Raw genomic sequence first — 13836 nt, 5'->3', positions numbered from 1 at the left:
TGCCTTGTCTGTAACATGGAGAAATAGCCCCTCACCCTCTGATATGGTTTGGCTGTGTCCCCACCCAAATCTCATCTTGAATTTTAACTCCCACAATTCCCATGTGTTGTGGGAGGAAACTGGTAAGCGGTAGTTGAATCATGGGGGCAAGTCTTTCCCGTGCTGTTCTCGTGATGGTGAATAAGTCTCACGAGATCTGATGGTTTTAAAAAAGGGAGTTTCCCTGCACAAGCTCTCTCTTTGCCTGCCGCCATCCACGTAAGATGTGACTTGCTCCTCTTTGCCTTCCACCATGATTGTGAGGCCTCCCCAACCATGTGGAACTGTAAGTCCATTAAATCTCTTTCTTTTGTAAATTGCCCAGTCTCGGGTGTGTCTTTATCAGCAGCATGAAACTGAGTAATACACCCTCCTAGAGTCAATGTACAGATCAGATGACCTCTTGGGTTTGGGTCTGGTATGATTCTGAGATGATTTCAAACAGGCTTGTCTGCTGAATGTTATCAGAGCAGTCATCTTATGGGGCTTGCCAGGGATTTGGGGTTTGTTTGTTTGTTTGTTTTGTTTTTGGCTCTCTGGTTGGGCTGGATCTGACCACAGCATGATCATGGAAAACCCACAACTTCCTGATAATCTGATGAGGTACTTTTCTGAAAAGCAAACAGCAGCTCCAGTAAGGATGCAGAGTGTTTTAAAGTCAGTCCTGCCATTGATAATGCAACCCAATGTCACTATGCACATTTGCATCTGTGCCTCATGGGATTCTGGCAACCGTTCTTCCTCTTGGCTGCATCTTAGAATCTGCTGGGGCTTTTAAGAAGCCCAGGCCTTACTCCAGACCCACTAAATCAGAATCTCCAGGGGTGGAACCCAAGCAACTACAGTTTGTAAAAGTTCTTGAGGACATGGAAATACCCCTGGCTGCTCTTGGGCCTTGATTGGCATACGGCCTTTGGTCTGACTGGCGGCATGCATAGGAGAAGGCATATACAGGCATTTAAGCTGTTTTATAGTCTTTTGCTGTCTGAAGTCAGATTCTACCTATAGGACAGTTGGCATCTATTTTATCACCCTGAGTTGATTCCCCGTTCAAACCAAGGACTGGCTTGCTTCTGTCAGAGAATCCGGGAATTTGGTGAGGGTGGCTGATCTGGTGTTCTTCCAGCTGGGAGTGCAGGGAGCGTCTCCCCGATCTTAGGATCTCAGGATGCAGGGCTGTCCCCCTGCTCCCAACCATTTCCCAGGGACTTTTCTCAATGGAGATGAATATGGCACTGGGCAGCAGTGAAGGGCTGGCTGGCGACAGCATCAAGCCTGGCCCCTGACAGAGGCCCCAGAGTGGGAGCAGAGTGACTCCTCTATGCAGAGGTAGCTCTGGCAATGAGCAGAGGGGAGGCCGGGGGCAATCAGCCTGCCCGCCAATGTCACGTGCATGTTGCATGTTCCCTAACAAGGAACACGATGAAAACAAACTACGAGGAAATGCAATTCGTGGAAAATCCCGGGTGGGTGGAACCCCAGGAGAAAGCCTGGAATGGCTGAAAAACTTTCTACAAGGAAGGAGAAAAGATCACTTACAAATGGAAGTGAGAAAGGCACCAAGCAGGGTGACTGCTGTGGTAGAAAGCAACCCTGGAGGTGACGTCTCTGTTTCAGGAATGTTCTTCCCTATGTGGGTTAAGCGTCAGGGAGGTAGGGACGTCAGGGGAGAAGCTGCCCATGCACTCTTCATCTTGTGCCACATGGGCCACGAAGAAAGACAATTCACAAACTCAGAGGATGGACCGTGAAAAAGACATGGCAAGAGGGAGAAAAAGCCCCAGCAGACCAAGGACCTTCCAGGGAAACTTATTTTCCTCAGGGCTCAGAGCCTGGACGACAGGTCACAGATGATGCCTGCACAGGTGACCAATGAGGGTGCGGGCACTGTGGCGAGGACAGGGCTGCCCTGTCCTGGATGACAGGCGTTTCCTCAGTGCTGTGAAGGTGCAGTGCAGGCACAGCTTCAAGCCTCCCTCCCCAGCAGGCAGCCCTGAAATCCCCTTTATAGAAATGCCAGCGCCACCATTGACCCACGTGGTCAGGCAAGCACAGCAGAGAGCCGAGGAATGACATCAGAACCACGGAATCTGGGAATATTAGAGACAAGGTTGAAAAGAACACAGACTAAGCAGTCGGAAGACTGAGTGCCAATCCGACTTAGGCCCCACCTAGGGTATTTCCTTATGTTCTCAAGTTATTTAGCATGGTTGGTCTTTCGTTTCAACTTGGCTAGGCTATAGTGTGCAGTTATTTAATCAAACATGAATCCCAGGGTTGCTGGGAAGGTCTTCTGTAGACGTGGTTAACACTTAAAATCAGCTGACTTTAAGGAGATTACCCTCAATAATATGGGCGTGCCTCATCCAATCGGTTGAAGGCCGTAAGAGCAAAAACTGCGGTTTTCTGGTGAAGAAAGAATTCTGTGTCTAGACTGTTGCATTGACTCCTGCCTGGGGGTCCAAACTGCCAGCCTGCCCTGCAGACTTCACACTTGCCAAACTCCATAAATTACATGAGCCATTTCCTGAAAATGAATGTCATTCTCTCTCTGTCCTATTGGTTTGGTTCCTCTGGAGATCCCTGACTAATCCAGCCTCTCTTTCCCCACTGATGAAATGGGGATGGTGATAACTCCCACTTCACACAGGCTTTGTGAGGATCAAGTTAACATTTGTTTAGTTTAGGATCTGGTGTAGAAACATTCATTTATCATCATCATAATCAACAATAGTGGAGAAGAGGTCTAGTCCAATCTTTTTCTTTTACAGATAAGGAAACTGAGTCACAGAGAGGGGAATGAGAGTAGCTACATGTACACAATGCTGGCACTGTTCAAACATTGCATGTGTATTCTTTTTTTTTTTTGAGACAGTGTCTTGCTCTGTCACCCAGCTGGAGTGCAGTGGCACCATCTCAGCTCACTGCAAGCTCTGCCTCCCAGGTTCGTGCCATTCTCCTGCCTCAGCCTCCCGAGTAGCTGGTACTACAGGTGCCCGCCACCACGCCTGGCTAATTTTTTGTATTTTTAGTAGAGACGGGGTTTCACCATGTTAGGCAGAATGGTCTCAATCTCCTGACCTCATGATCTGCCCGCCTCGGCCTCCCAAAGTGCTGGGATTACAGGTGTGAGCCACCGCGCCCAGCCAAGCGTGTATTCTTAATTCATTTAATCTTGGTGACAACCTTATGAGCTACATAATGTTACTATCCCCATTTTACAGACGGAAAAACTAAGGAAGGGATTATGTCAGTGATTCACGTCACGTTGCCAGTGGGTGTCAGCTCAAGGCCCCCGTGGGCTCTCATGGCGGGGGTGATGCTAGCACCCAGGTCTCGGGGTTCCCTGGCAGGATCTTTCCACGTTCTCGCTCGGTGGGAGGCACGCTCTTTGGTCGGAGAGAAATCTAGGTTGGCCCGGTGTGGGGGAGCCATCCCTCAGCACAAGCTTCTTTCTCTGGTGCCAGCTGAGTGTCCCAGAGAGAGGCAGTGCCTGCCTCTGGTGAGGGGTGAGAACTGCCTTAAGAAGTGGGACCACAGAAACAGCGACTGACTGGGCGCCAGGATATCTAGCTGTGCCATTTTCGTGAAAAAGTTGATTCATTTTAAGGAATCACCCTCCCTCCAGACCTCCCTCTTTCTCAGCCACTTAAACCGGTTACTCACCCAGTTCTTGCCTATAGCTAGGGAGGTGAGGAGTTTATCCCCTTCCTTCCAGTCTTAAATTACTAATTAAAATGGCTTGGATACTAAGCCCCTTGCAAAAAGAGCCTGGGTGGCTTTCTAAAGCTTCTTGTTCATAACCAGAGGGAAGCTGATTCTCTTCTCATCTTTATAATAAGGATTCTTTTGCAGGGTATCTGTTTTATGCTCCCTACAGCTCTGGCCCCTGTTTGGTCCCAGCAGGGGGAGGCCAGTGGAGTTTAATTACATTCCTCCTATAGGGAACATTCAAGGAATGAGGCTTTGAAAAACAACTTGTGCGACCAAAAGAAAAAAAAAAAATCAAATTAAGTGAGTGAGAAACAGGAATTGCCTTTTGTGTCCTAGAGACCCAATCTAAATATTTAAATTTTAAAGACAGATTTCTAAATGCTTAACTTTATAAACCTTCCGCATTGCAATTCACAGGGGGAGTCAAACATCCCTTCTGATCTGGAATATTCGTATGCCCGGACTAACAGAGTCTGGTAGCTGAGATTTTCACACATGCCATATTCAGTTATAAAACATAACCTAAAAAAAAAAAAAAAAAAAAAAAAAAAGAAAGCTCACCAAACAAAACCTAATGCTGTCCACAGTCCTGGGGCAAAACACACTTTCCAGAAAACCTAGGGTGAAAGGAGTGCCTGGGCATAAGCACACATTTTGGAAAGGTCCCTTACTCTAGACTGATTTTTCAATTGTCTTTCCGCTCTCGGCTCTGAGATGCCCAGTGATTGGCTATTAGTGGAGTGTGGAAGTAGCCCCAGGCAGAAGCTATTAATTTGCTGATTTAGTAGGTGCTCAAATACCATGAGCTGAAGGAGGAGGTGGACCATAGCAGCGGTAGGGCACATAGGTAGTAAGTTTCTTGTTGTCAGCAGCATTCAAGCCCAGCCTGATGATCTTTCAGATATCTGTCCTGGATGGGAAGCTGCCCTAGATGTCCCCAGAGGGCCCCTCAGAGGCCAAGGGCTGAGGCTCCCTCCTTTTCTTGGCATGATATGTTCTGGGCAATTGCACTGCAATTGTAGGACTATAGGGACTACAAGTGTTGCCTTCAACCTACCTCCATCTCCCCCCGCAGTGCCTTCTCTCCTTGACTCCACCGACCCCTTTCTCGCTGGGCACAGTAACCCACAAGCTTTATCTACTGTGACTCCCTGCTCGTCCCCCCTCAAATCTGTGCTTGGAGTTAGTCTCTAGAAAAGAAAGAGTGAACAAACTTTTCTCAACCCCTATTTCTCACGTGCCAGGCAGTGTGCTCGGCCCTAGGACCTACCAAGGTACCCAGCAGACGAGGCTTCCTGGTCGTGCAGCTTACATCCTAGCTGGGACTTGATGATATTCCCCTCCCAAGACAAGTGATGTGTTAATAACGGATCATGTGTCAAAACAAAGCCAGGGCCTCCCAATGGAAAATTTTAAGCCCAGTGATGAGAAGGTTTTTTGGGGGACAGGAAGTCTTTAAATTCCCACCAGATGATACCATTTTGAAGCTTCCACTCCACCGGTGTCAAAGTGACTTTGGTCAACAGAGTCTGGGGAAGTTAAAAAAAAAGTATGTTTGTTCTTTTATTTCAAGAGCTAATTGTTGGGAATCAAACCCATTCTTTTGATGTTTTAAGAGCCCATAATGTGCTCAACAGTTAAATAAACGAGCCATTCAGCTGCGAATCTAGCTCCATGCCAAGCAGATGCACAGAAGGTTGAGCTTCACCTGTGGAGTTGACTTTCCCAAGTTTATTTTTCATTCTTGCTTTTCTGGATGGATGTGAACCAACCCCACGAGCTTATTTGCTTAGCAAAGCTTGGCCCCTCGAGGGGCCCAGCTATTGAATAGGAAAGACTCTGATTTGCTACATGAAAGACACAACATACGTGCCGATTGGTGCGGCCCATTCCCGGGAGAGACTTCTCTTTGCAGGTGTCCCTCCCTCTGCTCTGCAGGGACTCAGTGGGAGGGGCACTTGGGGCATTAATTGCTAAAAATTCAAAGTGCTGGAGTGCTGCACTTGATTAAGCTAGGCAGCCCAGATAAAACACTTGCAAGTCCGTCCTGCTCTCCACCCTACCTCCCCCGTGCCACCCCCATTGCAGGCATGTGGGCCTTGGCTGCTGCATGCACTTACAAGCTTCTGGGATGACCAGGGGCTCCCAGGGGGGCAGTGGGTCAGGAGGTGGAGCAGAAGCAGGGAAGATTCTGGGCCTCTCTGGACCTGGGAATAGAGTCAGAACAAGAATAAGGGGAGAAAGAGGGGAAGGAGACTAAATAGTGCTGTGAACAATGAAGAGAGGAAAGAGGAAAGAAAACAGAGAAATGGGGCAGGATGAGAGGGAGAGGGAGGAGAGAGCGGGCAGGGAGAGGCGCAGCAGGTCTCTAAGCTCCTGGCTGCCACCGCTGAGGATCCTGGGAGCAGCTTCCCAGGCAGAGCGGATCAGTTTCCCTACGGGTTACTGTGGGCATGGGCTTTGAGTATCTCCAGGGAATGTGGAGGAGTCCGGAGTCCTGAGTAGTGGCAGAGGAAGGTCTTGGCACCCATTCGCGGCCCAGATGACTCCTGGGAGGCACAGCCTGCCTCCCCACAGGTATCCCCAGGATGAGAATGGGCAGATGGCCCGGATCTCTAAGATAATTTTGTGTGCATAATAATGAAATGGATAGCTAAGATCCAAGGCCCTGCCACCTGATCCAGATTGACTGGTCACCCTGCTTTGGGAACTCCTGAGTTGTTCACTGATGGGGCACAGAAGTCCCTAGTATCCTGTGTGTTGGGAGTTGGTGCATTGGTAGCAGTGACCACAAATCTTAACTTCCAAGATAGAGTTCTAGTTACACACCCAGAGAGGCCCCTCTTCCCAGCCCATGCTACTTTTCCTCCCTTTGCCTGATATTAGTACCCTGATATTAGTGGTTGCGATGCTACTTCCCAGGGCCAGATGCTTCCAGAAAGGACAGGAGGTGGGTACCTAGGATATGTTTCCAAGGCCCCCTGCTGAAGCTCCTATTCCTCTAGTGAAAATAGCACAGATTCTGTTCTAGGCCACCAAAGAAATGGCATCAGGGGACATTCTCTTTAGCTACAGTACTTTGGCATGGCCTCCCACAGGGCACCGGAAGCTACTGTCTACAACTAAGGGGCGTAGGGGAGTAGGGGAGTGAAGGGAGCAGGTAGAGCTCCCTGCTTCAAAGGGCTGGCCTGATGGGTCTCATTGGATGTGATAGGTCTCCAGTCTACACATATGTCCTGACAGAAAGCTCAGGTTGCCACCTTCATCTGCTTTGAAAATAACTTTAAATCAACTCAAAAGCTCCCCCTAGCCTCCCATCATGGAAACAATTATTGAAGGAAATAGATGATGTTAGGCTTTATTTAGGATTAATACACTTCTAAAATGTATTAGGATTGGCTCATTCCTGCATCACTTCATCTCCCACTCAATAAAGTGAGTGCCATCACGATTATGGAATAATCGTGAAACCATGAGATTTATTAGCAGAAGGTAAACCACTGCAGAACATGAGCATGTTAAGTGTCATGAGGAATACATTCTTGCCACGTCCGGCACCCGTGACAGAGACACAGTACTTCTGGCTCAGAACCTGGCTCCTTGTACATAGTGTGGGCCATGGACTGGTGGTATCAGCATCACCTGGGAGCCGGTTAGAAATGCAGACCCTTGGTCGGGCACTGTGGCTTATACCTGTAATCCCAGCACTTTGGGAGGCCCAGGTGGGCAGATAACCTGAGGTCAGGAGTTCGAGACCAACCTGGCCAACATGACGAAACCCTGTCTCTACTAAAAATACAAAAATTAGCTGGGCAGGGTGGCGTGAGCCTGTAATCCCAGCTACTCAGGAGACTGAGGCACGAGAATCACTTAATCCTGCGAGGTGGAGGCTGCAGTGCGCCAAGATCGTGCCACTGCACTCCAGCCTGGGAAACAGTGAGACTCCGTCTCAAAAATAAAAAATAATAATCACAAAAAAGAAATGCAGACCCTCAGGCTCGTCCCAGATCTGCTAAATCAAAATCTGCAGATTTAACGACTCCCGGGTGGTTCCCATGCATGTTAAACTTTGTGATGCTCTAACCAAGGGCCGTTGCCGCAGCCCGTTGCCATTTTTCTGACGCTGCAGTGTCGCTGTTCTTTGTTTTAGATTTCAACATTAGGGCTGTAAAGCGTTCTCTGTTTTGCCTCTTCCCTTGTCCCTGTGACTTCGTGCTCTCTTGTCCTGCTGTGCTGTTACGGGGTCTGTTAGAAGGCAGAGACTCAACAGCACTCCTGACCTCTGTGTGGCTGGAGGACTGAATTGATGGGGAACTCCTGAACTTACTCCTCAACAACTGTGGGTAGCCCGACTCCAACAGACCTGGGTAAAGGGGAGGAAACCTTCCTCATGGGGAAAATCCCATTTCCAGTTTTTTACTTGATCTCAAAGTCAACCATGCCCTACTCCCTACTCCCTGGGTGAGATCCACACGAGGAGACTTTTTTTTTTTTTTCCATAGTGAGGATGCATTTGTGTTAAGCTATTCACTTTTTTTCCTGTCCAACCTTTCCTCTGTGACAAAGGACGTGTACTCATGAAAAAGCTAGTTGGGGGTAAAATGGCTATTTTTTTTGTAAGCACATGATATGCTTTTCTTCTTGGAGATCCTCTGACTGCTTCAAGGAAACAATCGTCAACCTTGCTCACATAGCAGCATGAGCTAATCAGCTGAAATAACCAGCACAGAATGTTCTTTTATCCTTAAGAGAAAAAGAAAGAGTAAGTTGTATTTTAATGAGATATTTATAATGGTTACAAAGCAGCTCTTCAAGAGAAGTTTTAAGAATTTGGCCTTCCTTCTAAGGCATAACTGTGCTCAAATTATCCTAAAGAGAGGCTGTATATCAATCCAATCCAGTTTGTGATAAATTTACAACTGGGTTCTGCACAGCAGATTTATAACAACAATTAAGCAGAAGGAAAATGGGTCATAAATTTTGGCTGGCACAGTCCGGCACCAAAGAGAAGAAAAGAGAATGGTTTAGCCAGATCAAAAGTCAATAATTTCATCATAGAACACTAAAGCTATAGAAGACACAATTTATATGAAAAGAAGTCGCATTTTTTCCTCTCTCATCCTTTCCAAAATTACATGAGAACACAATGAAGCATCCATATAACAAAGGTCTCTTTAAATCAATGGTGTGGTTTTTTCAGCTTTACGAGGGTACCAATGGTACAAACCTCTTCCCACTCTTCCACTGTTGAATTTACTGAACGCACCTCCTTTTCCATAGACCAAGGCAACATGGGAAAAGAGAGACTTCTCCAAGAGATTGGGGGACTTGAGAAAGAAGATTTTAAACTGAATTTTGATGGTGGGACAAGAGAAGGGGAGGCCAGATAAAATTCCCAAACAAGATGATTTGAAAGAAAACACATGTGGCCCAGAAAGAATTAGTCTGGGGGCATGAATTAAAAAGTGGATTGAAGCCGGGCGTGGTGGCTCATGCCTGTAATTCCAGCACTTTGGGAGGCTGAGGCAGGTGGATCACTTAAGACCAGAAGTTCCAGACCGGACTGACCAACATGGCAAAATCCCATCTCTACTAAAAACACAAAAATTAGCTGGATGTGGTGGCACGCGCCTGTAATTCCAGCTACTCAGGAGGCTGAGGCAGGAGAATCACTTGAACCCAGGAAGTGGAGGTTGCAATGAGCCAGGATTGTGCCATTGTACTCCGGCCTGGCAACAGAACGAGACTGTCTCAAAAGCAAAAAGAGATGAAACCAAACAAAAACAAACAAAAGAGTGGATTGTAACTGTTTTAGAAGCTGGAAGCAAAATCTATATCCTGAAAGGAGAAATGCAATCAAGGATCTATGGGATGAGAGATGGGATGTTGCCAGACAGCACACGCAGAGGCAAATACCCCATAGTGAAGAAGACCTTTGAGTATCCTTACATGCGCCAGGGGTTTAGAACTGCTAACAGTAGAGAATCTGAATTATTGACTTTCATGCCTGACATTTTCACTTCTCAAATGGTGAAGGATGCAATAAGGCAGAACTGCTGAGATGGACCGACTGGCCCTGCAGAAATCACAGGAAACTGGGGATGAGGTGGCCACATGATTTGCAAGAAATAGGCAAGAGCAGGCTGTTCCAGGCACTGCTGGACTTATACCTTCTAATTTGGCAAACTGGATTTTAAAAGTTCAGAGGGAAGGTGAGCATGATCATGTAACAGGAAATTGAGAAGTGAGAGCTTCTAATCTAGGGGCCACGGATTCTATGTACATGGGTGGGCAAACACACTGTTTCCTGGCTACCCAGAAGCCATTTACCCCACTTTTAGCAAGAGCGATTTGGGGATGCACCTCTCCTCCACTCTAGAGCTCAGTGGTCCGGGTAAGGCCTCACCTAGACACCAACTCCAGGGATGGGGCACATGACCCAGGTCTAAGCCAATCAGGGGATCATATTCCCTTGGGGTCCAGGGATTGGTTGAGGGGTGGGTGCATGATCCTCCTGGGGTCACTGAGATGCCAGGAGGCTTTTGCTGAGACTTCCAGGAAAGAGACTCTTGCTTCTTCCTGTTGAACTTGAACCTGCTCTCTCCTACCCCTATCCTCAGCCTATAAAGACATTAGAGGGATTCAAAGAAAACTTAGAGCAAGGAGTCATTGGCCTAGGGAAGAGGGTCCTCCCCACTCCCAAGCCAAGGAAGGAGGTCTTCAGCAGAGCCACTCATAGAGGTGGGGCATTCTCCTTGGCCATCTGCTCATGCAGCACAATTGCTGATGTGCCCTCTTTACCTCTTAGAGCAAAGGATAAGTACTTGGAGAGACATGGCAGGGCGGAGGGAGGAAGAGAAGGGCAGAAGGTGGCCACTGTGGGTGTGGCCCTGTTGTGTGTTTCCCATGGGCCAGGTGGACTCTGGGGAAGGCATGGAAGCTGGAGCCATCTAGCTGGTAACCTGCCCAAGATTCCCCACCAAGCAACCTTGGGGCAGGAGCTGGTGGTAGGAGCTGAAGCCTGTCTTCCTGGCAGGGAATTATGCAGTGAGGACGTCAGACCTGGGAGCCCTCTGAATACGTCTTCCATCTACCTCACATTAGAAGTCCCCTGGGGAAGGCATTGAGGGCCCAGGTAGGCAGGATTTGGGGATCCATTCACAGGCCCCACTCCTGTAGGAGAAAGGGAACCAGCAGGGGTGGGGGAGGAGTAGAAGGAAGGGGAAAAAACAGACCACTCCTCCCCAGGGTGGTGTCCTCAGGCCACAGGTCAGCCTGAGCTAAGAGAACAGAAGAGCACCGGTTGGATTTGAGACTGAAGTTTTCATCCGGGCCAGACTGGCCTGGACTTTTAATGTCCCCCAAAATGACCAGAAATCATTGAGATCTGTCCAAGGTATCATCATGGACAGGGAAAGGAGATTCATCAGAGCACATTTAAAGGAAAAAAATGAAAAAACAAAACAAAACAAAAAAACACCAAATGGTTTTAAGTTGGTACCTCACTGAGTTCAGACTGTTCAGAACATGGGTCACACAGCTGTCTTGAGACCCCTAGGGGAGATCTGCCTGAGAAAGGAGTATGCCCAGAGAAATTGGAGCTGAGACATGGGGAGAGAGAACAACCTGGACAGGGCTTGAGCCCCTGAATCAAGCCATACCTGAAGGTAGCTCTGTCCTCTGGAGTTTTCAGTTATAGGGGTCAATAAGCTCCCTGAGACAATCCGGGCTGAGTTTTCTATCACTGTCCACAGAAAAGTCTGAACTGATGCCATGCATACATCTGCTCTTTCTTGGAGGAAGGGATGTAGCTCTCATCACATTCCCATGGTACATTGCTATGAAAGAAATTGCTCGGGGAGAAGAAACTTTAGAGCTCAAATTAAGCAATCTCATTGACAAATACAAGGGAAGGCCATCTAATGAGGCATGGGGATGCTCTACAGGGATGTCACAGAAGAGCTAGACCAGAACACCCTTGTGCGTATGGCTGGAGCCCCAGAGTCTGGCATTAACTGGCACTCAAGAAATATTTGTTGAATGGAAACCAGCAGGAAAATTATAACAAGTCATACTTTACATGCAAATTTTCAGGAATATTTTCAGGAAAATATCTAATGTGTGAACATCTAATCTGCATTTCCATGTCCTGACAGATGGCCCATATTAACAGAGCTCTGATTATAGTAAAAAAAAATTAAAAAAAAAAGAAGGAAAGAAAGAAAAGAAAAAAAGAAAACCTACCAATATTCATTGAGTGGGTGCCATGTGCAAAGCTATGCAAAGCAACATTATTGTGACTACCAAATGTATGTTTTGAAAAAGACAGCTGTAGATATTCCCATTTTTCAGAGACTCCCCCCCAACAACCAGCTATTACATACAGGAAGAAAATCACATTGGGGCTTGCATGGCTTAGGAGGGCTTTGAACCCTGCTTTTTTTCTTGGAAAAGGGATCTGAGCCCTTAAGAATCTAAGGCTGTCTTCTCAAAGTGGAACCAGGGACCACCTGTATCAGAATCACTGGAAACATTTACTTAAAACGTGGGCTCCTCAGGAGGCGGAGGTTGCCGTGAGCCGGGATTGCACCACTGCACTCCAGCCTGGACAAGAGAGCGAGACTCCTTCTCAAAAAAATAAAAATAAAATGGGGGTTCCTGGGCCCCAGCCTAGACTTACGGAATTGGAACCCCTGAGGTCAGGACCTTGGAATGTCCATTCTAAGCAGTCTTCCCTTATGGTTTTACTCACACTAAACTCAAAAATTTGACCTGCTGTAATCTGTTTATTTGACCAAGGGGTCTCTGTGCCTTGCAACATTCTGTACAACCCCATAATAACATGCGGTTTTTTTTGTTTTATTTTGTTTATTTTTTTTTTTTTTTGAGATGGAGTTTCTTTCTTATTGCCCAGGCTGGAGTGCAATGGCACAATCTTCACTCACTGCAACCTCTGCCTCCCTAGTTCAAGTGATTCTCCTGCCTCAGCCTCCTGAGTAGCTGGGATTACAAGCATGCGCCACCACGCCCAGCTAATTTTGTATTTTTAGTAGAGATGGGGTTTTACTCTGTTGGTCAGCCTGGTCTAGAATTCCTGACCTCAGGTGATCCACCCACCTTGGCCTCCCAAAGTGCTGGGATTATAGCCTTGAGCCACTGCGCCTGGCCTAACATGTGGTCCTCTGGGAGGAGAAGCCCTGCTCCTAGGCTGGGGGCATTGAAGGAGGCCAGGATGTGGTGAGACAACACCCTCCTTGAGGTCATGGCCAGTGAAGGCCGTGCCAGAGGTAAAGGGCGCAAGCGTGAGGGCTTTTGAATGGAAACACTTGCTGTGTCCTCCTGGCAGATTGACATAACTGGATGTGACTATGGTTATAGCTGGTGGGACCGACTCCTGTGGTCCCGTGGCTCTCTAAATGACACCACACATTCTAGACCTGATTATCTGCTGCCTTCTACTGCCCTGCAGGCCTGTGTTTGGAAGGAAGATATTGTTTCATAGACATAACATTGCTTCTCAATTGGTGATTGAATTCCTGCAAGATGAGGATCTGACTTCTGTCTCTTAGAGTTTCTGCCCCCTCTCTTAGCCTCTGCCATGTCTACTACACTGCTGGACACTCATTAGATGCTTCAAAGCCCTTAATGTGAAGTGCTTTCTGGTTTACTGAGACCAGAGTGCCAATGCCTTCCTGGGACAGCATGCTAAGCTTCCTTTGAGAAGTCACCTTCCTGAGTTCTCAGTCATGTGACTTGAGCATGATTGACCTAGGGCTGGAGTCTGATTGGTGTAAGCCTATCAGGGACCCCATTCCCCTTGCTGCAGAGGAGTTGGTTCAAGAATGGGCAGCGGGCCGGGTGCAGTGGCTCATGCCTGTAATCCCAGCACTTTGGGAGGCCGAGGCAGGCAGATCACCTGAGGTCAGGAGTTCGAGACCAGCCTGACTAACATGGTGAAACCCTGTCTCTACTAAAAATACAAAATTAACCAGTTGCGGTGGTGCACATCTGTAATGCCAGCTACTCGGGAGGCTGAGGCAGAATTGCTTGAACCCGGGAGGTGGGGGTTACAGTGAGCCCGGA

At 47.8% G+C, this 13836-nt stretch overlaps 1 protein-coding gene across 7 annotated transcripts in view; it reads right to left on the bottom strand.

Annotated features, from left to right (window-relative positions):
* The window catches only part of TBXAS1 (thromboxane A synthase 1), a 178574-nt gene that overhangs the window by 43931 nt on the left and 120807 nt on the right, over positions 1 to 13836 (bottom strand). Inside the window, exons 10-12 of one of the 7 annotated variants that reach the window (XM_023184858.1) lie at positions 5874 to 5960; positions 5231 to 5282; positions 4247 to 4275 (exon numbers count right to left, since the gene is read on the bottom strand). The exons of 5 other annotated variants lie outside the window; for them this stretch is intronic. In XM_023184858.1, coding sequence (XP_023040626.1) covers positions 4262 to 4275; positions 5231 to 5282; positions 5874 to 5960 — 153 coding nt within the window. In that variant the 3' untranslated portion in view covers positions 4247 to 4261. Of the gene's footprint in view, positions 1 to 4246; positions 4276 to 4306; positions 5283 to 5873; positions 5961 to 13836 lie in introns of those variants that run through there. One more of the 7 variants, XM_023184856.3, reaches the window with a different exon arrangement.

The sequence above is a fragment of the Piliocolobus tephrosceles genome, chromosome 8 (genome assembly GCF_002776525.5).
Source record: "Piliocolobus tephrosceles isolate RC106 chromosome 8, ASM277652v3, whole genome shotgun sequence".
Lineage (NCBI taxonomy): Eukaryota > Metazoa > Chordata > Mammalia > Primates > Cercopithecidae > Piliocolobus > Piliocolobus tephrosceles.
The sequence above is the reverse complement of the archived record's forward strand: the minus strand, read 5'-3'. Positions and strand labels throughout refer to the sequence as shown.